General features: G+C 42.6%; 2 protein-coding genes across 3 annotated transcripts; both read left to right on the forward strand.

Moving 5' to 3' along the window:
• The first annotated feature begins 775 nt into the window (after positions 1-775).
• On the forward strand, positions 776-17,524 carry esrra (estrogen-related receptor alpha). Of its 2 annotated transcripts, XM_072661777.1 has the most exons (8): positions 776-1,224; positions 5,627-5,728; positions 9,416-9,802; positions 10,185-10,301; positions 10,445-10,558; positions 11,077-11,244; positions 11,886-12,155; positions 13,448-17,524. In XM_072661777.1, exons 3-8 carry the CDS (start codon positions 9,421-9,423, stop codon positions 13,699-13,701), a joined length of 1,305 nt encoding a protein of 434 aa, XP_072517878.1. In that variant the 5' UTR covers positions 776-1,224; positions 5,627-5,728; positions 9,416-9,420; the 3' UTR covers positions 13,702-17,524. The 2 variants fall into 2 exon arrangements, with proteins under 2 accessions (XP_072517878.1, XP_072517879.1); XM_072661778.1 differs by lacking the exons at positions 776-1,224; positions 5,627-5,728 and adding an exon at positions 6,181-6,230.
• Positions 17,525-21,542: 4,018 nt separating this feature from the next.
• On the forward strand, positions 21,543-24,778 carry prdx5 (peroxiredoxin 5). Its single transcript, XM_072661609.1, has 6 exons — positions 21,543-21,725; positions 22,511-22,645; positions 23,229-23,360; positions 23,764-23,802; positions 23,991-24,055; positions 24,317-24,778. Exons 1-6 carry the CDS (start codon positions 21,633-21,635, stop codon positions 24,423-24,425), a joined length of 573 nt encoding a protein of 190 aa, XP_072517710.1. The 5' UTR covers positions 21,543-21,632; the 3' UTR covers positions 24,426-24,778.
• The last annotated feature ends 159 nt before the right edge of the window (positions 24,779-24,937 follow it).

A 24,937-nucleotide genomic window follows, 5' to 3' on the forward strand; every position in this document is an offset into this window, starting at 1 on the left:
ATAATAATAATAATAATAATAATAATATTCCCTGCAACTGGAGCCTGTCCACAGTCAAACGACTCCAAAAAAAGACTCCACTGAAGTGCATGTAGCTCAGCTCTGGTAGATGTCGCGAAAACGCAGGCACAGGATGCATGATTTCGTTAAGTCACGCATCGTGGCCAGTCACGTCATAACGATGATTTAAAGACTGCTTAAACGGGGCCTGCGGACTACCAGAGCGTCGTCCTTTTGATATAGACCCTGAAAATAGTAGCACACTGGTCACAACCAATTTCCATGAGGAGCTGCATGAGGACACATCAAACGCGCTCAGTCGTGAGGCAGGACGGACATTACAGTAGGACGATGACGTCGGAGAGAAAGGGGGCGGGGCCGGAGGGTTCTTTTACTCCTTCCGCCCGTTTTGGAGCAAGTCCCGCCCCATGCGCTGGGATTAGTTAATAGTTGATACTCACGCGCGGCCCGGTTAGCAATACGAGCTTAGGGTCAGTTTTGTGATCGTGATCACTTTAATAATAAAACAAGACTGCCTTCGGAAAACCTGCATAGACTTCTAGCCAATCACAGCGCAGGATAGAGACTATTAGCCAATCACGGCTCAGAAGAAAAGACGCTCCTAAGCGATTTGTATCGGAGGAAGCTAAACGCCGATAGCCAATCGTGGCGAGGGGGGCGGGATCTGTCTGAATACGGGTGGGGACACAAATGACGCGGTTTGGGAAGGACGTAACGGAGAAAGAGCAGGAAAAAAGGGGGAAGAGGGAGGAGATAGACGGGAGGGACAGGCTGTACGTAACCACGAGCTCCCTCGTAGCAGCGGAAGACGAGATTCAAGCTTCCAGTAGCAACAGAAACGGAGGAGGAAGGACCCAAATGACCTGAAACACACGGATTAACATCCGCCGGTCGGTCGCTCGGACGCCCTGCTGTTACTAGAGGTGCCGAGGCGTCGCGTCAGCTTTGTGTAGCAGATGGTGTCGCTGTGTTTGCAGCCCGTTTCAGGATAAAGTTGCGCATTTTCTCCCGCTAGCCTGCTGTAGTCCTGCTCAGCATCTGCTCACTACGCCGGACCGCAGGCTATGATGATCCACGGCTCGTGACAACCGCAGCACGCTCACACACACATTGGATTGACTGCTGGTTTGCCGTCTCGGGGTCAGAGCTTACAGTACCTCCATATCTGGCAGACCGTCTCCAGTCGTGTTCCCACCAATGCTGGTAAGTCAGAGATGCTAAATAGTGCTGCTGTAGCGGAGCCAGACAGGGTCTGTACCCAGAGCTCCAGTCACGTTATCTTTACCCTGATTGTGTGTGCATGTACAGATGTATGCATGTGAGTGATTTGATTGTATACGTACTGGTACCACTGATAGTCCATCAGGAATACATGCTTGCTATGTCTAGCTAAGTACAACTAACTTTCTTCTGCAAATTGAATAACGTGTGCTTTAATAGCCTGCTAGCTTACCCCCCCCCCCCCCCACTAGTAAGCCTTGATTTATTAAAGTCTAGACTTGAGTCTGTGAAGTTGAGACCCAGCTGCATAACAACAGCCTGTAATCTGAAGTGTGAGGACACTTAGTGCTCACTCATTAAAGCAGGGAGGAAAGAAGTCCGCAGTAGGCCAGCAGTTTGCTGATGTCTGACCTTGATCATGTTGTCCTAATCCTGGTCCATAACATTGTGTCAGCGACTGAGTTTTTTCCCCCCTCTACTACATCAGTCATGTCTCATTTCCCATTGGCCTTCAGTTGCAGTCCTAAAATAAACCCCCCACACGTCAGATCCTCAGAGGCAACTCGGCATTCAAGCATTCAAAGCTGTTGTAGTTCCTGACTGACTTCTTTCAAAAGTTTTTTTTTTTTCCATTTCTCTGGTGTCCTGGATCAAGTTCTTTCTTTCTACAATATCTGTCTGCCTACTTTCAGGCCACCTTAAGTCCACTTTCACCTCCTGAACTCTTACTGTGCCTGCTTATGTTGCTTAACAGAGGTTAAAATGACAGTAGGTGTCTTCTACACAAAGTCCTAACCATGTTCTGTCATCAGGAGATTTGAAGCCACTCTTCCCGGTGAGCCTGAGTTTATAAGATGTAGAGAGGTCACAGCAGGTCTGAAAGTGTACATTTCTGCCAAGCAATGTCCATCACCTATAAATAAAGCCTGCGGACCTGCTGATCCATTATAGAGATACTTTCTGACACCTATGAGTGGCCCATTCTTAGGGCACTGCACGTGCTCCTTAGCGTCACCAACTTCACGCTATGACCCGCTTGAACCACTGGTTCGGATCCAGTAGGTGCAGGCCACTGTGCTCCCTATAGGACTAGAACTGAGACGGGAATCCCTGCTCTTAAGAAGTCGTAATCCTGTTTTACAAATTAACCTTTCACCGGTCAGGGCTCACTTGACAAGGTCACCTTTTGAAGTCTGCTTTGGCAATCTTTGCTGTATGCTCACGTTGCAGGCGTACTGTAGCCAAAACTTGAGGGCTAATAAACCTCACTTATCTTCTGTTTCTGTGCTGTGAATCAGTTTTACACACTGGGCCTTCCGATAACACAGTCGGCCCATCACTAGTGCAGTGTCTTCACTCCATGTGTGGCACCCTAATGACAAAAGTGTTGTTTGGTCTTTGGTGCTTTGTCTTTAAACTCGTGGCCTAATGGAGAAAGATCATATTATCCATTTTAAGTCATAGAGGTTTATATGCTGAAGTTGTAAAGCAGTCAAAAAAAACATCAGATCAGTGTGTTCACTCACTTTCACCATTTATTTAATTATTATAAAAGTAAATCAGTACTTAAGTACATTGTGTTACTCTAATATGACTGACATTTTCACTAATATGCCTAATGTACTCTAATATAATTATTCCGGTACTCTTTAGCCATCCTGTTCTTTGGAGAATGACAGAAGTAGGAATAAATAGTCATTCATTTAAATGTAATTTGTTTCAGAGACAGCTTTCACAGGTCTAAGATCAGTCAGTCTGCCCCTCTTCATATCTCTCCCAAGATCTCTCACCTGGCAGCTACTCCAAATGAGCAGAGTTGACTCGTTTAGGCCCGTTGTTTGTGGGTTTAATACAGTAGCATTGTTTTCAACATAGCGCCTGTTGATTTGGTAAAAACACACCTTTTCAGGTTCTTCCTCTTCCACCTGCTAAATGTCAGTATATCAACAGACTCGCCTGCGTCAAAACTCCATGCTTGAGATTGTTATATATGATCAACAAACTACCATGCTTGTAGGTATACAATACATGTAGGTATACAATACACACAGTTTGCTTGTAGGTGTAAAAAAATAAGCAGATAAAATCTACTGCATAAAAAACATGGATATGAATGAATAAATCTGTTATTGTTCGTTTAGTCCTGTTTTTGTCTCTTGTCCTCAGTGTTCTCTGTTTGCTGTTTGTCTCTGTAATCTTGGTAAATTATCACCCAGGTGAAACGGCACAATTTCTCCATGCGATAGAGAGAGTTACTGCGTCTGTCCTTCAAGCCCTCATGTGACTTTGACCTTTGGAATGTGTCAGAGAAACTATGGGGTGGCGGGCGGGGCGGGGGGGGGTGGGCTTATTGTGTGCAGAGACAGAATGTGAGAGTATGTCCCCGCTATGTGTGTGAAGAGAGTGTGAACGACAGTGAGTGAAATCAGCAAATGTTTGCTTATGAGAAAAACAAAGACATATTTTCCCAGTCTGTCAGCATTTTCTACCTAATGGTGCTGATGGGGAAGACTCAGGCCCAGATACAGCACAGCGATACACAGACAGGTAGACAGGACGGCAGCCCGTTAATGGCTGAAAATCAGACAGCCACTGACTCTGCCCTATATGAGGTATGGGGGCATATACTGAAATGGCACACTGCAGCATAGTCAATGTAGATTTTGAAAAAAATATAATACATACCACATACCCTGGTAAATTTAATAATGAAGTACTACCCACAAGGCTCAGGAAGACGTAAACATGGTTTAACAGTTTGTGTCTCAGGAGTAGGTGTGTTTTTTTTTTTTTTGTTAATGTAGTTACTGATATGTAGGTAAAAATCTCAATTTTGGGGGAAATTCTAGAAACGTATGAAATATGCCATTATTGTTGTACATGCCATGTTTTATGGTTTATACCCCCCCCCCAGCCGATGTGATTAAACAAATAAACAGGAAATGTGTTTTAAAGTGTGCAGTATGTTTTCTGTAGACAATATTTCACTTCACAAACCAACAAAACATAATTTGACCAATGGTGCCCAAATCTGCTGCAAAAAGTTTCAGTGCTGAATGCTTTGTTATTATGTAGAAGCACTATACTGTATGTCCAAATGTTTGTGGACACCCCTTCTAATGAATGCATTCGGCTACTTTAAGTTGCACCTATTGCTGGCACAGATGTGCAAATGCACTGAAACACAGCTCGTCTGGACCCCGCAGAGAGGCGTTGCCATAGAATAGGACTCTGTGGAACAGATAAACATGAGCCTACTGGCACCATGCCTAATGCCAGACGTGGGCTAGACGGGTATAAAGCCCCCCCTGCATTAAGCTGTGGAGCAGTGGAACAGTGTTCTGGTTCTCCATCCAGTACTTTTGGGATGAGGTGGGCAGTTTGGGATGAGGTGGGCAGTTTGGGATGAGGTGTGCAGTTTGGGATGACCTAGGGAGTTTGGGATGAGGTGGGCAGTTTGGGATGAGGTGGACAGTTTGGGATGAGCTAGGGAGTTTGGGATGAGGTGTGCAGTTTGGGATGAGGTGGGCAGTTTGGGATGAGCTAGGGAGTTTGGGATGAGGTGGGCAGTTTGGTATGAGCTAGGGAGTTTGGGATGAGGTGTGCAGTTTGGTATGAGCTAGGGAGTTTGGGATGAGGTGTGCAGTTTGGGATGAGGTGGGCAGTTTGGGATGAGCTAGGGAGTTTGGGATGAGGTGTGCAGTTTGGTATGAGCTAGGGAGTTTGGGATGAGGTGTGCAGTTTGGGATGAGGTGTGCAGTTTGGGATGAGGTGGGCAGTTTGGGATGAGCTAGGGAGTTTGGGATGAGGTGTGCAGTTTGGGATGAGGTGTGCAGTTTGGGATGAGGTGTGCAATTTGGTATGAACTAGGGAGTTTGGGATGAGGTGTGCAGTTTGGGATGAGGTGGGCAGTTTGGTATGAGCTAGGGAGTTTGGGATGAGGTGGGCAGTTTGGGATGAGGTGGGCAGTTTGGGATGAGGTGTGCAATTTGGTATGAGGTGGGCAGTTTGGTATGAGCTAGGGAGTTTGGGATGAGGTGGGCAGTTTGGGATGAGGTGTGCAGTTTGGGATGAGGTGTGCAATTTGGTATGAACTAGGGAGTTTGGGATGAGCTAGGGAGTTTGGGATGAGGTGGGCAGTTTGGGATGAGGTGGGTGGTAATCATCAAACATCCTGACCTCACCAACATTTAGTAGAAAGCATTCTTCCCTGGACAGTAGAGACAATTCCTCCCGTAAAAGCAGGATGAACTCCTTTTAATACCCTTGATTCAAAATAAACAATGAACAAATGAGTGTCCCAATACTTTTGTCCATACAGTGTATTATTTTGCAGTGTCACTCGTTCAGCTTCCTTCTCACTAATTCGTTATGACATTTTCAGGGTTCCTGATGGCCAGAGTGAACTGACCCTTTGTCACATATTTGAAATCTAAAGGAAGTGAGAGGACTGTTCATACAAGAGGCTGAAAGCAAAAACCAGAAGGTAGGCAATTTCTCACACAACTCGCCAGCCCACAACCATGTTACAGGCCTGGGTCCTGACTGACAGTCTCGCTGTAGGAGCCTCCGGAGCTGTGTTGTTTGGTTTGGTAACCTTATAGTAACCGGTGTGGCTTAATGAGCCCTGTTGTGACTGAACTCTATATTTAGTGTAGAGTTGCTGTTATGTGCTCCAGCTTGAATTATTGTGGCTCGATTTATTTAAAAAAAACGGACGAACCGGCTTTTCATGCTGCTCCTCCTCTCCTCCCTCTTGAAGACAACCAATGACTAACGACACGTTTTACAGTCCATGTGGGGAAAAGTGAAGTTCAAAAATGCAGCCAAGTAGTCCAGCTGAATTCCTGCGTCCTTTTCATAACTAAAAAAACCCCAAACCGGACTGTTTTTCGCAGCTTGAGACATTAGCTAATACTTTGTGGGAACCTTCATAACGGCGAGAGTGAGGGAAAGCGCTGAGCGGAGCTACCTTAAACAAGGTGGAGGTAAGTTAGCTAGCAACCGTGGTATGCTAAGCTAGCTAACTTGGCTAGTGCGAGTGAGAACGGGGCCGCCGGCCAGAGAGCTAGCTAGCGTGCTAGTTAGCGGCTCTTGTCTGTTCTGGTTGTGTTTGCCTTGTCGAAAAGGAAGACGGCAGTGCTAATAAATCTGAAATCTCTGAATATTCAAAACATGTGGCTGCCAAAGTGGACGGGGCTGTGTTGGTAGTGAACGGAGCCGGGCAGGATGAAGACCCCATGCTAGCTAACATGAAAGGGAGCAAGTCCACCTCTCTGAATATCTAAGAAAATGATCACCCGTCTGTCAAGAGGGCTTGATCACCTGCTAGTGGAAGTGACACCTCTGTGGGACTCGTTTGAAGTCAAGCCTCTTGACTCTCACACCTTTTTTGAAATCAGGTTTTATTGTATGATGGTGAAGCATTTATCCATGAGGTTTGATTATCAAGCCTATTGAATGAATGTTGAGATGTAGTAGATGATTAGAAAGTGGCTCCAGGCATGCAGGTAGAGTTTAACACTTAGATTTGGTGCCCTGTTAGATCTGTAGCTAAAGATCTGATAGTGATATGCTATAAGAGTTTAACAGTGGGGTGTAATACATCTGTAATAATCTATTACACCACTATTTACACCACCTATTACACCATTACCTATTTTACCTCATGTGATATTCCTGTAGTGCAGTGTGGTGTCTTCTAGTAACCTATAACATGTGTATGTCCTGTTCTGCAGTGAACTATAGTACCTGTCTGAATTCACTATAGCGTTCTTACAGAGGGTCCTGTGGGATCACTGTATGCCTTTTCCCTAAGGGAGTGAAATGACTCTTAATATTGCTTCCCAAGAATATGAATAAATATTGAACTTCACTGAAGACCACAGCTTGTGCTCCCCACTGTGTTAGAGCATGTGAGCCTTCATGACAATAAAGACTGTGTCCTGTTCAGGTTGGGGTGTGAAGGGGGGTGGGGGGGGGGCAGTAGGGTGTAATGTCAAAGTTCAGAAGTTGCGCAAGTGTTGGAACACAGATTGCAGGCCAGAGTGTTCGACTGACTCGAGGCACTGGGCCACGGTTACACTCTGTTCACTGCCCAGAGTTACACCATTTCACTGGAGATCAGAGGAAGGAGGGGACTGTGGTTCTCTCAGTTCTCTGTGAACTTCTCTGCCCTCTTTCTCTCTCTCTCTCTCTCTCTCTCTCTCTCTCTCTTTCTCTTTCCACATGCACCTCACTGTATATGTGTGGACTCCAGATGACACCTGTTGTCAGTTCCTCATTGAGTTCCTAGAAAGTTCACAGTGAATCTTGTATATTAGTTGTGCTGAGAGCACGTTGGCTTTAGTCTTTTTGCCAGTAGTTTCAACTCACATGGCAAAATGAGTGGTGTATAGACTGTGTGTTACTATGTAATACAGGGACTATATTGCCAGTAAGCCTTATTGGACCAATGTGGTTATTATAGCAGTGGGAAGTCATCTGGACCTGCGTGCCAATGTGAAATGTATTGTCTTGGCTGTAGATGATAACCGTGCCTACTATTTGAAATGGGTTGCAGTTCGGAGTGCCACTACCAGCCCTGGCCACTTTTATCTTGTCTTACAGTCCGAAGCAACCTATTTTCTATACAAAAGACGGTGTTATTTATTCTGGAGTGTCAGATTTGCAGTATCATCTGCTGTTGCTGTGGTGGATATAGTGAAACTCCCATGTATGAGGTCCAGCTCGGTGACAAAGTATGTAGTTTGGACATAATTGTTCCAAACTGAGAGACAGGAGTTGGAAAAACGTCTAGGATAGGATCTGACAGCCAGGCCAGTTCAGTGATTCCTTTTTGAGTCTTCTGAATACATTATTGGCCACTGGTGTCTTTTCTTTTATTGTATTTTGCCACACAACTTTTATAACACCCTGAAGCAAACAGCCCAGTATGTGGGTGCTAAAGCAAGTGGCATTGGTTTAGTACTTGGTTTAGTATGCACTTGATGGCTGACAGTGGAAGCTAGTGAGAGAGAGAAATGTATTATTGAATGGCTTCATGTTAGAAGGGGCTGACCTCCCACATCTTCAGAAATGATGCAACAAATGATGTCTAACACCAGTGCCAGGAGGGAGTCTGCACATCTATTACTCCCTATTTAAGTGGCTCCAGTTATCATTTGGTGCTGCTGTCAGTACAGTACTCCCTGTTTGGCAACTGTGGTATGTCTTGCGCAATATCGTATTTGGTAATGTCTTTTGTAATCACTTTGTTATGAAAGTGAAACATCGGCAATGTCTCTGAGGGAGGACGGCGCGTGGGTCTGGTAGAGTGGCTGCGAAACTGCCGGGCTCTGCCTGGCTTCTCTTTCTAGAGGTATAATTAGAGGATTGTCTCTCCTCTCCCCTGGATTAATGACCCTAATCTGGTGTGGGCGGAGGCCAAGGTGTTGGGATTATGGGCCGAGTCTGTGCAGAATTCAGTCTGTTCTGCACACTCGCTCACACACATTCCTGTAAGATTCATCTTGGTGGTAATATGAATGTCTCTACAGTCTTAATCCAATTAAATGTCCATTACGCACTGCTGTGAAAGTTGCAGTGTGTTTTCCTTTTGTTTTCCTTTTGTTTTTTTTTTTTGTTTAGTTTTTTTTAATTGAACACCCGAAGTAGCTCATACGTGGCATAGTTTCTTGTGCGTATGAGTACATACTTCACATATTAGCGTCATATAGTGACAGAATAATAAACAGTACTTACCAAATTCCAAAATGGTACTTACCAATACTTACAAAATAAAGTCTTAAAGGAAACCTAGACTATTAAGACTTATTATTATTATTATTATTATTAAAATAGTGTATATGTCCACTGCTGTTAAAATATGACCTATATACTAATTTCTTTTGAGTGGTGTCATATTTTGGGTAAAGCTGTCTTACTTGGCTAAAATAGACATTTAACACAATGAACCCTGGCTTTATTATTAATTAGTTATTAGTCCTAATGCAGAAAACATTATGACTTATTTGATAAACCCCCACAGGGTTCGCCACTACAAAAATCTAGTCATTCTAGTAAAGGGATTTGTTAATATTGGTAAACTACTACATCATATTGAAATGTGCCTTAACGGACTCTTCTCTCTGTCTTGGGCTCTCTCTCTTTTTCACTCCCTCTCCCTCTACAGCTATCATGTCTTCCAGAGAACGGCGCTCTGATCTCCACATAAAGGCGGAGCCCAGTAGTCCGGAGGGCGGAGGAGGTGGAGGCAGGACCAGTCCAGGTGGCGCCTCCTCAGACTCCTCGCAGAGCGGCGGAGGAGGCACTCGGGGGGACGGCGCTGGACGCTACTCCTCTCCTACGTACAGCCCGGCCCTCCGCTGCCACTTCAAGGAGGATGGGGCAGACGCGGTAGACGAGGGCTCCACAGGCAGCGGAGGTGGCCGCTGTAAATACGCCCTCAGCACCCTACCCAAGAGGCTGTGCCTGGTCTGTGGAGATGTAGCATCCGGCTATCATTATGGTGTGGCCTCCTGTGAAGCCTGCAAGGCCTTCTTCAAGAGAACCATCCAGGGTGAGCACACTTGGCAGTCATATTTAACAAGCCTGGTTAGATTGCTGTCTGCTTGGGCTTTTCCCAACCAAGGATTCGGTTTTCAGTAGTAAATTCCTTAAAATACAATAATGCTTATACACAAGCTCACTAACCACATGGTGCATAATTCCATTAGCAGTAGTATCAGTAATTCCCTTGGAAAAAATAAACATAATAATTTATAAATAACAGAATAAATAAATTAGTGCTACAACCCATTAGTTGTCTTGTGGAATTACAGGGGATAACCCTACTATTCCTACTATACCAGCATGTAGGAAAAACTGTGGAATCTTGAGTCCTTGAGAACTGGTGTTTATATTTATCCTTGCCCCCCTTCCACCTGCTGTCCCCTTCTTAGGCAACATTGAGTACAGCTGTCCAGCGTCCAACGTATGTGAGATCACCAAGAGGCGCAGGAAGGCCTGCCAGGCATGCCGCTTCACAAAGTGCCTCAAAGTGGGCATGCTCAAAGAAGGTAAGTGGAAAGTACAATGCCCACTGGCCACTCGGGCACTGCACATGGTGCAACTTCTCATATCACAGTAAATCACAAAGCCAAATCAAAGTTGAGCTAAAGTTTGGTGTGAAATAAAAGCTTGCCATTCTGTGTGTCTACAGGAGTCCGTCTGGACAGGGTGAGAGGTGGGAGGCAGAAGTACAAGAGAAGACCAGAAGTGGAAAATGCCACATATCAGAGCGCCCCAATACCTATAAAGAAAGAAGGCGAGAGAGGTAAAAGGACCTAGTGGTGGTCAATAGTGTGCGAGTTAAAGCACCACTATGGAAATTTCTAAAGAACATATTTCTGGATGAGCTGAGAGATACAGAACAGGCACTAAAAGTGAAGACGCATGTGAACTGAGGTTACAGGATCCAAATGACAGGATCCAAAATTACATAGTGTAGTTAAAAGTGCGCTGAGCCTGGAGCAGCAATCAAATAGCTGCTATTCTCTCCATGACAAAGTAAAAGGATCATTACAATGATTTTGAAGCTTTTACTTTAAGGTAAATGCTACATAGTGTTGCTTTAAAGCGATAGATCTGTATAACCTTTGATTTATACAGTTTAACCTTAGACTTTGTCTATCAGACAGGGGATACTATAAAGTTTTACATGAATAATAAGTTTGCATGATGCAAATCAGAAGGGCTTCCATTCACTGCTAACTTTTTAAACACTTTCTTTTTAAATGGAGATTGTTACTATCATAATTCTGGCTCTAATAATGTGTCTTGTGTTGTGTACAGGCTCTCCCAGCATCATTGTGTCCCACTTGTTGGTGGCTGAGCCCGAAAAGCTGTTTGCTATGCCGGACCCTCTGCAGCCAGACACAGCTCAACGCACCCTCACCACCCTGTGTGACCTGGCTGACCGCGAGCTTGTTGTCATCATTGGCTGGGCCAAGCACGTCCCTGGTGAGAACTGAGAACTGGAGGCATGGACGGGGAGGGGAGGGCAGATTGAGAGAGGAAAAGGTGAAAGTAGGGTCTGGGTTGCAAAGGTGCTGATAACAAGGTAGCATTTCCTGAAGCTGTTAAAAGGCCAGCTGGGAAAAGCAGTGGAGAACTTGTCAGCCCTTGTCTTCTTATGCCCCTTTGCTCTCCAAACTGTTGAGAGAAGTGGAGAAGTGCTGAGTAATCACACGCCTCGGTGTAGAGGAACAGGTACCTGGAGAAAAGAGGTCTCATAATTGAGAGGAGAGCAGTAGGTGGAGAGCCAGGGGCTGAGTGTGGGAGATTTCTCACCTAATTGCCATCCAGAGCCACAGCAAGGATTTCTATGCAGGACCTGTGCTCAGTTGACTTTTGTCAGTTGCAGGCTATTTTAAAGATTGTTCTAAATTAAGAAGTGTAGTTGGGAAGTAGTCCTGCCATCCAGGACCCAGATGCTTTAAGATCTTACAAGTATGCACATTTATTCAATATACATACACATAAAAAAGAAGAAGAGAAAAATAGCACATTTTTTTAGCAGTTATTGTTTGTAGTAGTTTGACTGCATTTGAATATTGATAAATTAAATTTTTTTTTTTTTTTTCTCTGCATATGTTATGCAGGTTTCCTCTCTCTGTCCCTGGCCGACCAGATGTCAGTGCTGCAGTCTGTGTGGCTGGAGGTCCTGGTGCTCGGAGTGGCCTTCCGTTCTCTGGGCTGTGAGGATGAGGTGGTGTTTGCTGAGGACTTTGTGCTGGATGAGGAGATGTCGCGTGTGGCTGGCCTGACTGAGCTCAATGCTGCCATCTGTCAGCTAGCACGTCGTTTCAGGGCCCTGCAGCTGGATCGTGAAGAGTTTGTCATGCTCAAGGCCATCGCCCTCACCAACTCAGGTGAGTAGAATTTCCATTTATGTTGTTTGTGCCATTTTATGGATTTACATCCTCTTTTTTTTATATAATAAACATTAAAAATGGCTATTACAAATTAGGTTTTACAGGCTGCCCCTGTATTGCACATCAGTCTGTGCTTAAGCACTCCTTAGAAATTCAGTGTGAATGGGTGGGTCACATATTTTTGCAGTTTAGTTTCCATATGTAGAGTGTGGACTAGGTTTAAACTAAGGTTTAAAAGCAATGCATATTGAGCAGGGAAATTGAGCTGGACACTGGTCCTCCAGGAACCCTGATCTAGGCTAATGTTTATAACACTGTTAAAAACAATGACATTGTTTATAAGATCATAAAGCCATGTGTGCTATAGATAAAAAAAACACTTCACCTATAAGACAAATGTCCAAACAATTGGAGTACGGATCAAAAACATAAGTGAAACCAAATTAGTCAAATTAGCATTAATTCACCAAATCATCACTGTTTCATAGACCGATTACAACATCCATGCTGTGTAAGTCTATTGAACTTTTGATACATCAAGCAAAATTGTAAAACATTCAGTACTTCAAACCTCCAGAACCTGAGATGGAGAACTTAGGAACCTAGAGATCTGTCAAAGATTTTTATCTTACACTGTGGAATAATCAGACAGTTTATATCCTGAATCAAGCCCACACTGAACCTGTTCTGTAAATGTGTTGTAGTAAGCAGAGCTGCTCATTGGCTGTTTCACCTTCAGCAGCTAGAATGTGAGCGTGAGAGCCTTAGGACAGTGTCGATTACTGTAAACAGTCGACTCAATCCCTAACCCTGCTTAGCCCAAAGCTACTCTATTTGTTATGCAAATACTGGGAGTCGCTTGTGATTGCTCTCAATATACACTCCCTTCGATCCTAAAACAGCGTCAGTTTTTGTGGCATGGATTCCATAAGATGTTGGAAACGTTCCTTTGAGATTCTGATTTTGGTGATCTGCTGCTGTTCAAGCTCATTCGCACAGCAGCACCTTCCTTTGATCAACGTGTGGCTGGTTTAGTTGGGGAATCACACAGACACACACAAGACTCTCCAAGGCCCTGAAGCTTTCATTAACTAATCCCATACACATTTATTCTTAAATCTTTCCTTTCTGTTGAGTATGACTGGTACAAGCTGGTGGAGAGTGTAAATGGGTTTTGTGGGGCCGGTAACCAGTCATATTGATGATTATCACATGGTTGGACAAATTGGGTCGTCTTGTGTTCAGTTTGTGAGAATTTGTGGTTAATAAACATGTAAAATCTCTTTCAGATTCTGTCTATATTGAGGACATAGAGGCTGTTCAGAAGCTGCGGGATCTTCTACACCAAGCTCTGTTGGAGCTGGAGGTGCAGCAGCGTCCAGACGACCCTCAGCGAGCGGGCCGCCTTCTCCTCACGCTGCCACTCCTCCGGCAGACGGCCAACCGCGCTCTCACCACATTCTACAGCATCAAGACTCGCGGTGGAGTGCCCATGCATAAGCTCTTCCTGGAGATGCTGGAGGCCATGATGGACTCGCCCTAGCGAAGAACAGGAGGAAAGATGGAGGATGGAACGAGCAAGGAAAAGACTCAAAAGTAGAAGACATGACTAGTCATTTTTTGAGATGAAGAAGCTTTTTTTTGTGGTTAAAAGAAAGCGCAAGGGCTGAAAGGCTGAAAGAGGGATATTTCTTTTCATAGAAGACATGGAGGTCAGAAGTCTCTTCAAAAGCGATCCACGTGTGAAATTTTTAGCTTTGCGTGGTCATGCATAACTTGAGGTACTTATACTGAATAGCTGGATTTTCATTTTAGGATTGAAGGGTAACTTGGACTGATTTCTTAAACCACTGGTTTGAGACTGGAGTGAGGTCCCTTAATAAGTGGGAATCATTTGCACCCAAAAGTGAATATCAGAATAAGTGAGTTAGTTGGTGGACCAGTCACCATGCTGTTAATAATCACCCCTATCATGCAGCTTCCTTCAGATTTGATCCACAGATGTTAGGATAAAACCTCCCATCAATGTTTTCTTAGGGGCAGAGATGTGTCATGGTCAAGGATGCGATGCGGATGAAGAGAAAGCTCCTTCTCGACCTCCTCAAGATTGTGATAGTATGGCTGAGTAGTATCCAAGGCAGTCAATTGGTCATGAATATCTCCCTCTAGTGGAACTGTAGATAAGCCATAGAAAATGCCACTAATTGAAATACAGTCATCCTTGCAGGCAATCGTGTATTTAAAAGAAAAAAAAAAGAAAGATAATGTTTAATCTACTTGCAGTCCCACTCTTCTTCTTCGTCTTCTTCTTCTTCGTCTTCTTCTTCTTCTCTCTCTCATCAGATTTATGTGCAGCAGTTTAAAGGTTCTTGCTGATACATGCAAGCGCTACCTTAATTCTCCCAGCAACATTACTTTGTGGTTCAAAATATGCAAGCCATGTAATGGATTGTTGACACCTGCAGATTGAGGAGCTACGACTGCGTGCAGACAGAGACGTGTTACTGAAAACGTACATTCAGCTGCAGCGGACGTTTTCGAACACACTGGCACGTGCGACACTACCAGGAATATCGTATGTGTTCTAACATGCAATATATTTTGAAGCAATATGTAGGATTACACTCAAAGCAAGTCATGGGGGGGCGTTGCTGACTTGGCACGGTCAAGCCTTTTGTTCAGTTGAAATTTAATAGTGTCGTTGCACAGCAAAGGCAAAGGGGTACACAAAGGGAATGCTGTCAAACAGAACACCATTCTCCAAGTACAGAGTGATGCACTCTTTTAGGTTTTACGAATTTGTTCGGTAGACAAACAACCAGGACATCCTTGTATGTGTGCGAGTGTGTGTTTCTTCACAGTGTGTGTCAGAGTTAATTGATGATGGTGCATTTAGATCAGGGTAAAATGAGCAACCTCAGCCTCCGTAGGCCAGCTGGCTCTGTACTTCGAGCCTGCTGCTGGGGAGAGAGAGAGAGAGGTTTCTTTTTTTTTATGATTATTATTATACATATTTTGTAAACCACTTGAAAAGACTGAGTAAGAAATCATCTTCAAAGTAAAGCAAAAGCTCAAGGTTCGCTTGTTGTTCTTCAGGTGACCAATAACGTATTACTCTGGCCATCTGCACAGGAGCCAACATCGAGACTGCTTGTAGTTCAGCCGTGAGCTAATGCTGGTTGGTTTGTTCTGCTGAAACACAAACAACGCCTCCGTATCCTTAAACCCTGGAGAGACTGAGAAGAAAGGAATCCCTTTTTTTTGTTTGTTTGTTTGTTTGTTTTTGTTAGTTTTTTGTCTGGAGAAGATCGGGAAAGAACGAACTTAAACCCTCACCACTGACGTGAACGCAGTCGATGGCCGTCATCGTTCAGCTTGAACCAGGAGGACGTGTGCTGTGTGACTGAACTGCTGAACTGCTGAACTGCTAGCCTCGTTGGCTGAGAGAAATGTTTGATACAACATAAAGAGCCTCACAATACATGGTCAAAAACGAGCCCTCTCAGCCTGAGACCATTCTTTTACTATTTTTCAATGTTTAGTTTTTCTAGATTCACTGCTGTTTAGGGCCGTTTTTAGATTGTTTGCGGACGTTTGTCTCGTATTATATGCAATCATGTTAAGAGCCCTGCAACTCTGCTACCTTTTTTTCCTTTGTTCCTTTTTATTTATTGTTTGCAATCAGAAAAAAAAACTCGAGGAGGAAAAAAAGCCAATTGCCGTCCAGGCCAAGGCAGAATAAATAATATAATCGAACCACTGATTAACAGTTTTCAGACCTCTGTCAGATTACAATGTGTCTTCAGGGTGCTTTTCACTGTGTGTGTGTGTGTAGTAATAATTGTATGTGCTCATTGCGAATGGTACAAATTAGGCTTATTGCAGGTTTAAAGATGTTTAAAGAAAGTGGCATCCTGTACACAGATGATTTCCAATTCTGGGCAGCAATTGAACTGTCGTCAGGAAATCTCTATTAATAAAACCAATGTCACAGTCAGCAGTAAGCTTAATCTTGGTCTGAGAATAACCAGCCCATGGGAAATAGTGTAATAGGTGCTTGAAGGTCTGACACGCTAACATGAGCTTCTTTTCTCGTTTGTGGTCTGTTAAGTTTTGGCTGACTGGAACATAGACTTTGCGTATAATGTTACACATGGCCTCAGGTTTGGTACCGAAATAAAGCAATCTTTTTGGTTGAATGTTGTTAAATGTTAGTTTTTCTGTTGCTTTCTTTTCGTCCGTTGTAATTTCACCTATATAACTAACCCACTTGTCTGTGAATTCTAGCTGAACTAAAAAAAACAAACCACAAAGCCAGGGACAGATATTTTTTAATGTTTTTTTTTTTTATTTTATTTTATGAAGTAATAATAATAGTAATACAGTGCAGTGCAGATTCCAGGCCCTCCGTATATGAATGGTGTTGAACCCTCAAGTTTATTTTCCCTTTACTAACGTCACGAGTTCTGCTAACTGGGTCAACACTGGCTGGACATTGGCAGTAACGCTTTCAGCTAAGCTAATCAACACTACAATGCTTTTTGGTCAGTTTAATACATTTCCCAGGTTTTCTTCTGATCTTTTGTCTCTCTGTCAGTGGTTCTCGGGATGTCACAGAATGTGTACATAACCATGGATGTCTGGGTCCATTTAATGAAAATTGTTAAAAAAAAAAAAAAGTCAAATGTTTGTGTCAATAATTATTATAATAACAATAGCAAATATGATAATTCTATTACAGTAGTGTTTTCATAATGATCAGCATTATATGATGCCATTTTGTCATCGTCGACATTAGATGATATTTCGGGGCATCACATGATTTAGAGATCATTTATGGGTAGCTGTTAGTGTGTCTGTGTATATTTATGTAAATGAGCAATACAAGACTTTACCAAAACTATGTTTTCACATTTCTCTGTATAGTGACATACTGTAAATCAAACCTCAGCAGTAATAACAATAACAATCTGTAGAAATAATGACGCTTCTAATAAGTTAAAGAACAAATCAATGTTTGTATTTTAAAAAATATTGTATTTAAAAAGAGTAAATTCTATTTTTTACTCAATTTGCTGATGTTTATTAATATTATTTTAAGTTCTTTTTTTTTCTTCTTTTTTGTGTGTGGGTTTCAGTCTAATGATTGTGAATGTCTCCGTGTGCTGTTTTTTTTTTTTTTTTTTTTTTTTTTTTTTTTTTTTGTAAAGCTCAATAGTTCTGCAGTAGTGACTATATTTCAACAATTTGTTCATATTGAATCACTGTGATGGAAAAGGCAAACACTAAAACACCACAGGAATATAGGGGTATTTTAAGATATTGTTGGTGTCTTGTGTTTTGTAATAAATTAACACACATCAGTATTTCCCATTTGGTCTGTCTTTTGTGATGGTCTTGTTTTTTTGTGTTCCATAACTAAAAATATATATTATACAGTCATGCTGAAACAAGATGTAGATACTTCTCCAAATGTGTTGAGCAACATAGGAGGTTTTCTGTTGTTGACATAATCACCATACTGCATGTAAGGCAGATTAGTAAGTGAGTAAGCGAAGGTAGACTTTAATTAACTATGGTTATGGTTATTATTCATGTGAAAATATATTTCTAATAACTGTTTTTGCTAGTGTGTAACTGACTCCCAGTGTTTCCAGTTTGGCTCAGATAAAGCTCTGTGCTGGACAATCCTCCACATTTGGGTATAAACAGCACTAAAATACCTTTTCCTGATTGTATTTGTAAATACTGGTGGTTAAATATTATCATGAGGTAGATTTGTCTGTTTGGGGTCAGTTTCTATCAGCTTGGCTCACTGTTTTGGAAGTGTGTTGTTTTTTTTCACCCCTTCTTCTTGGCAGATTTGCTCCAGGTTGTTCATGGTGCAGGTGGACTGTCATTTATTTAGACAGTGCCACAGATTCTCCATTGGACTGAGATCTGGACGTTTGACTTTGACGTTGTAGAACATCCATGCTTTTGTTGTGTGGCCTTGTACTTATGTTCACTGTGCTGCCGAAAGATGATTTTGCTCCGAAGCTTAAGTTTTTCGCAGACAGATGAAGGTTGTCTTTCAGTATCTCCCTGTATTTTGCACCATCCATTCATCCCAGTCACCACTGTGGAATGTCCCTACAACATAAGGCTGTCACCCTCAGTACCACAAAAACTAGTGTAAAGGTGTTTGTAGCAGACTGGGCAGTGTTGGGTCTGTGCCACACAACATGTTTTGAATTTTAGCAACAAAAAAAGCTTCATTTTCAGCAGCTCCAGCAGACTCTGGCCAAAATGTCAACGTTCTTGATATTGTTGACTGGTGCACCTTTGCAGCCCCTGAACTCTGTAGCATCTTCTTCATAATGATTGTTGGACTCTATGTGGCTTCCTTCAGGTGTTGAGGAATGGTCTTGTCTAGGCCGTGCCTGGGTGGTATTATTCAGCTTCATTTCCTCACAATTGATCCAACATTTTTTCTAGATTTGTTATTTTTTATATTGTGTAAGTCTTTGACCTTTTAACTGATTTCTTTAGAACTGATTTCTTCTTAACGTTCATAAATGTCTTTCAGGTTCACAGTCTGGCCAATAGTACTTGACTTGAGGAAATATTTGGTCCATAAAATGTACTTTTCTAAAGATTTACACACAGAGGATTACTGTTGGCTGTAAGCTGGAACTGTGTCTTTGTTAGAGCAATAGCGTTAGTTAATGTGTGTAAATGTGAAGCTTCCACAGGATGGGGGTTCAGCACTTATGCATACAGCATTTTTTATTTAATTTTGCCTCTCGATGTTTACTGAGATAAACCCAATATAAATTTCATTGATATGAAAGTCAAGCCTATTCAAATAAAATATCACAGTGTGTTATTTGTACCTGATTACCTTAATGTGGATTTAACACTTTTTTTGAAGGCACTATGTGATTTGTGATGCCCACATTTACTGTTTTGCACTGTAGAAATGACCAAGGTACAATGTTTATGTACATAAAAAGACTTGAAACTGTCAGTCTCCATATTTTACTTGGACACTAGAGAACAATCCACAAGTGGTATCACCCTAATCCTGAATGTTAGCAATCCAGCCAGACTTCAGTTTTGCTTTAGCCTTGTTTCTAACTCCATTTTAAAAGGTAACATTGCTGCAGAGTAATGCAAACGTCAATAGCGTTATATCAGGTAGAATTACCACTTGTAAATCCATGAATCCACCATCACCATGTGGATGAACACTGCATGTTTACAAAACTACAGTTTTAAACTACAATTTAAACTCCTCAATCCGTGTGGCTCTCTAATAGACCTCTAGGTTTCTGTCACTGTATGAAGCACTGTTATCTATAAAAATACAATATGCCAACTGGTGCAAGCTCCTACTCCTTTTTCTTTAGAAATGTGATCACTTTTGCATGGGAGAAAAAGTGTAGATTTCTGCGTTATCTGGTAGTTGATGAATGGAGGGATCTACTACAGAGCCCAGGAGAAAGTTGGACAAGTGGGAGTCTGGGAAAGACAATCAGTCAGTCATTTAGATTCAGACCAGCTGTCTGATTGGTTGGTTGGTTAATGACTGATTAATTGACCAACTGATTGGCTGACTCACAAACATCCAGACCATCCAACACTAGATTAGACCATAGAAAACCTGTGGACTTTTTTTGAGGTCATCACTGGAGAACGGGCAGCTTACTGCTCACCCTCAGTGCAGATCAATGACTTTATTACAGTTTAAGAGAAATTATGATGGATTGGATTGATTAAAACTTTGGATGTTCTGGATACTTCATACTGTAGAGTTGAGCAGCTGATCCTTGAGTTCCTTCTGGACTTTTTGCTTCTCCTACTGATGGTGGTACAAGAAGGACAACCAGGTATGTATGTCTGCCTGTGGGGAAGAACCCCTATTTAGTACAGTTACTCACATCTGTAAGGTTACTGTTTGGCAGAGCTGTCACTTCTCCTACAGACAGTGGCTCCCTTGGTATAGCTAATCATTTCTGGAGCTCTGTGTCTTACTTGCTACGTGCTCCTGATGCAGGGGGCCATGACCCAGTCGTGGTGGATCCTCACCAGCAACTTCAAGACATCTAGGAAGGATGTTATTTTTACATGGAATTAGTTATTCTTCATGTTATTCATATACACACTCTAACCTCACCTACAGGCCCCCATCTGGTATGCATCAGCAGCAGGGGTCACCTTTGCTGAGGTAAGACATCTCCGCTATGTTCTCTCCGCTAAGTGTGGCTTTCTCATGGACTTTGACTCACAGGAAAATGCCATTTTTTTAAATGATGCATCCTACCTGGATGCCAATAAATAATTTGACTTTTACTCCTGGTTTTATTTTGTACTTTGACGAATCTTTATGAGTTCATTCTCTGTTATCTTGTTTAATTGTTTTATTTACCTCCGTTGATTTTAGTTACATTAGATTTTTTTTCTCTTTCAGTCTGTTATAAACACCCTCTGTGTTTCTGAGAGAAAATAAAGGCCTCCCAGAATTGAATACCCCATTTGTCAACTGTCTTGGCCTCTACTGTGTCAACTGACTGCCATAAGAGAGGCAACCATGGTGGCGTTGTCTTCAATGTGCAGATATGGCATGATATCATCTCAGAATGGCTGAGGAAACATTGTCCCCATAAAAACTAATTCAGCAAACCAGTAATAAAGTTTAATGCTCTGACCGTGTATAAAACCTCAGAAATAAGAAGTAAGTAAGTAAGAGCCTCTTGCTGAACTGATGCTTGAACTTCTCTGCATTAGTAGGATCAGTAAAGAAGTGCTTTTTTTTTTTTTTTTTTTTATAAAATATCAAACATACATTTGACAAATGAAAGAGCTCTGACAGAAATGTACAAAGATGTCAAACAAAATAATAAAATAAAATAGGTTTGTAATAATAAATGCAGCTGAAGAGCTCAGGTTTCTCAGTCTTATTGCACTCAACGACGTTTTAAAAGCATGCTAACAGCAGCGAAAAAAAGGTCGCTTTTAAGGTGGTTTAATGTGCTTTATTCCGCGTCTTTACCGGAATAATACGGTGTAATTTACCGCGTAAAAACGCCAGAACTACCTAAATATCGCCGTTGTTGGTCAAGCCGCGTTTCGTCTAGGCGTTATTTAGCTACGTTCGGCTTCGCGTGTGTGTGGCTGACTGACTGTCTGATTGGCTGTTTATCCATGTGACTAGCTGATAGGCTTTCTGATTGGCTGATTTTCTGTGCGACTAGCGGACTGCCTACCTGACTGGCTGCTTAGCTTTGTGTCGAGCTGACTGGCTTTCTGATTGGCTCTTTTTCTGTGTGTCGAGCTGACTGGCTTTCTGATTGGCTCTTTTTCTGTGTGTCGAGCTGACTGGCTTTCTGATTGGCTGCTTCTCTGAACGACTGGCTGACCGTCAGGCTGACTGACAGACTGGCCTCTCCTCACTCCGACGCTGTCAGGTTTTCACTCTTCATATAAAAGCCGATGTTCACCGCTTCGGTTTTACTGAGAGGAAGCCGTGCGGCCAGCTGCATTAGACCCCTTCACACCGCCCTCCCTGTAAACATGCCGATCAAGGTAAGACGCTGGCTAGAGTTTCCGTAACCATAAGATGGTTAACAGGCCTTAAAATAGCTGCAGTTGGACACATTACCCTGATAGCTGCTGCTGCTTCTTGCTTGATGATGATGTTTGTTTGTTTGTTTGTTTATTTATTTATTTATTTATTTAGCTAGGCTGTTGGTGAGAATGGCGGCCCTTCCCACTGTTACACATCTTTAACGGTGTTTGCAGCTGTTTTCAGTGCTGAAGATGGTTCGGAAACTGTCGCCACTGTAGTTTAGAGGCAGGTTGGATCTGCTGCTGTTTGACTGATGTTATAGGCACATATATAGAGGTCAGGTGGGGTCAGTATTGTGCAGAGACGCAGTACCGTATTCCTGCATTTCTGTGCTGAGGCCTGACCCACATAAAGCTGCGTTCATCTATTTGTGTCACTCGTGTGTAGTAGTGTTTCGTAAAAGCACATTAATGGACCGTTTCATGACTAGGCGGTGCTAGAGATGCTTGCAAATATCATAATTTAGCGCCTCAGGCCATTATGAGACCTAACGTGTAGTCTGATAACTTCACATCACGATTAAGTGCGAATTTGGCACAAAATAAACCACTTTACAGCCTTAAGTGTAGCTGGAATTGGGCCGTCGTCTGTAGGGGCGCATGGCGCGTTCACAATAGCGACGTGTTGCTGTCTGAAACAGCTGCTGGTTCAGCTAAGCCTTTTTTCTCCTGAGTGGAGGGAGGGAGGGAGGGAGAGAGCATTCACACTCAATTTTAGGGTCTGGTCATGTCGTCTGTGTCAGGTTGGAGACAGTCTCCCAGCTGTGGAGGTCCAGGAAGGATCCCCGGATCAGAAAGTATCCATGGATCAGCTCTTCAAGGGGAAAAAGGGGGTCCTGTTTGCAGTGCCAGGGGCTTTCACTCCTGGATGCTCCAAGGTAACCTTTCACACCCCACATCATGTAAGGCCTCATGTTATGATGAAGTATTATGTAAATTCTGCCTAATATGTGCTATGTACTACCCACTGCTCAGAACCCCAGTACGCAGTGTGTTCAGAACGTATCTAGACACCTCTTATAATTATTGGATCCAGCTCATTTCTCCATACAAATGCATTACTAACAAATCAGGATGCTCACACCTGTATGGTTTACCATACCCATACCAGTCATCAGCAAGAGGGGTATAAAGCTCCCCAGCGCTGGGCTGTGGAGCTGTGTTCTCTAGAGTGATGAAGCAAGATAAACTGCTGTGGCTTTTATGATCCAGAACTAATCCAACAGCAGTACCTAATAGTCTTATGTGCTAAACACAATCAAATCCTCACAGCAATATTCCAGCATCTAAAATAAAGCCTTCCCAGATGTCTAAAGTCTATATAATGTGTGCAACCGTAGCGCTCTAATGTCTGACCAAGGCAGTATCTTAGTTTATAAGAGGGTACGTCCTGTGCACACATCATGGTTATGCTCAACATGATCATGTTGCTGTGATTCTGACCCACCTGTCCTGTCTCAGACTCATCTCCCAGGGTTCGTGGAGGACGCTGGACAGCTGAAGAGTAAAGGTGTGCAGGAGGTGGCGTGCGTCTCTGTGAACGACGCATTTGTCATGGCTGCATGGGGCAAGGAGCATGGTGCTGATGGCAAGGTGAGCAAGGCGGCTAAGTCATGGAAATCTAATAATAAAAATAATGATTTTTTTGTTTGATACATATTTAATTTAGGCAATTGACTAACACTACAACTAAGTATAAACTCTTATTTCTCATGAGGAAACTGATTAGCTCTTGAGGAAACAGACAGAGGGTTAACATAAGACATACTTAACAGGTTTTACATCTCATTGTTCAACTAACTGTTGGCTCACTGATTGCGTATCATGCACTAAGCCATTTTTAGCTTTCGATTTCCTTGTGAAGTCCCCTATTTTCCTAATTCCACTAAACCCACAAAGTACAAGTATACGAATGGTGAAAGAGTCATCATGTAGTGTTGTGACAAAGTAGCTGTAAACAAACTGGCAACTTAAAAAGTCTTCTATTTCATTATAGGTGCGAATGCTGGCAGATCCCACAGGTGCTTTCACTGCGGTAAGACTTCTCATACATACTTTCATAACTAGTACTATTGACAGGAAAGACTATGGAAATTCCCATGAACGTAACTCTTGCCACTCCAGGATTGAGCAATAGGATTGTGCTGTGCAATGTTAGTCAGTTGTTCCTCATGCTTGTAATTTATTTGTGTTGTAATGCAGTTGTAACTGTTCCTTATGCAGGCAGTTGATCTCTTTCTGGACAATGAGGAGATTCTCCAAGTGCTTGGTAACAAGAGATCCAAAAGGTGAGGATCTGTGAATTGTGATGGTGTGCAGATTATTTAATGTGATTTTAGGCTTATTGCCAGTGGACATAAAAGTGCTAGCAGTTAAACTAACTGCATTTATCTGCATGAATTGCTTTTGAGAATTACATATAATTTCCAACATCTGCTCTGTCCACTTATTAAACCAATTGTGAGGTATTTCACAAAGCAGACGTATTTGCATATCCTAAGGCGGTGGTCAGCCTATGCCATTTCATATAAATCATGTCTTTTCTCTAGATATGCCATGCTGGTTGAGGATGGCGTGGTAAAGAAGCTAAATGTGGAGCCTGATGGCACTGGCCTCACCTGCAGCTTAGCCTCCAACATCCTCTCTGACCTTGCCTAAAGCAGTCTAAACCAACTCTCACCCTCAACTGCGCCCTCATCCTTAGTCACTGTTTCAACTCCCTTTACAGATCAGTAAGTAGTTCTAGCACCCAAAGAGAAAGACATAGCAATAAGCCTAGTTACATGGGCAGTATTAGACAATCAAGGACAAGAAGAGGTTCATAAAGACAGTATTTGTGCTTGAATGCTTAAGAACTTTATACAGGAATACTGGAGTTCAGTCTAAACGCACAATGTCAACTCAAAGCGCACAAATGTCATGTGTTAAAATGCTGCTTTGTAACCACTTGCTTTCAAATGATGCTTTTGTTACTTCTTCAAAAATAAACCCCTACGAATCTTTGCATTCCATATACACCATTTTGAGTCATCTTGGCCACAATATAACGTCTATTTACCAACAGGAATTACAAGCAATTCAGGAACTGTACAGTAGACATTAATGCATGCTCACCTGTCCTTTTGAAAATGTTTAATTAAGTAGCTGCAATCTCACAAGCAAGCTTTACA

Source organism: Salminus brasiliensis, chromosome 18 (genome assembly GCF_030463535.1).
Source record: "Salminus brasiliensis chromosome 18, fSalBra1.hap2, whole genome shotgun sequence".
Lineage (NCBI taxonomy): Eukaryota > Metazoa > Chordata > Actinopteri > Characiformes > Bryconidae > Salminus > Salminus brasiliensis.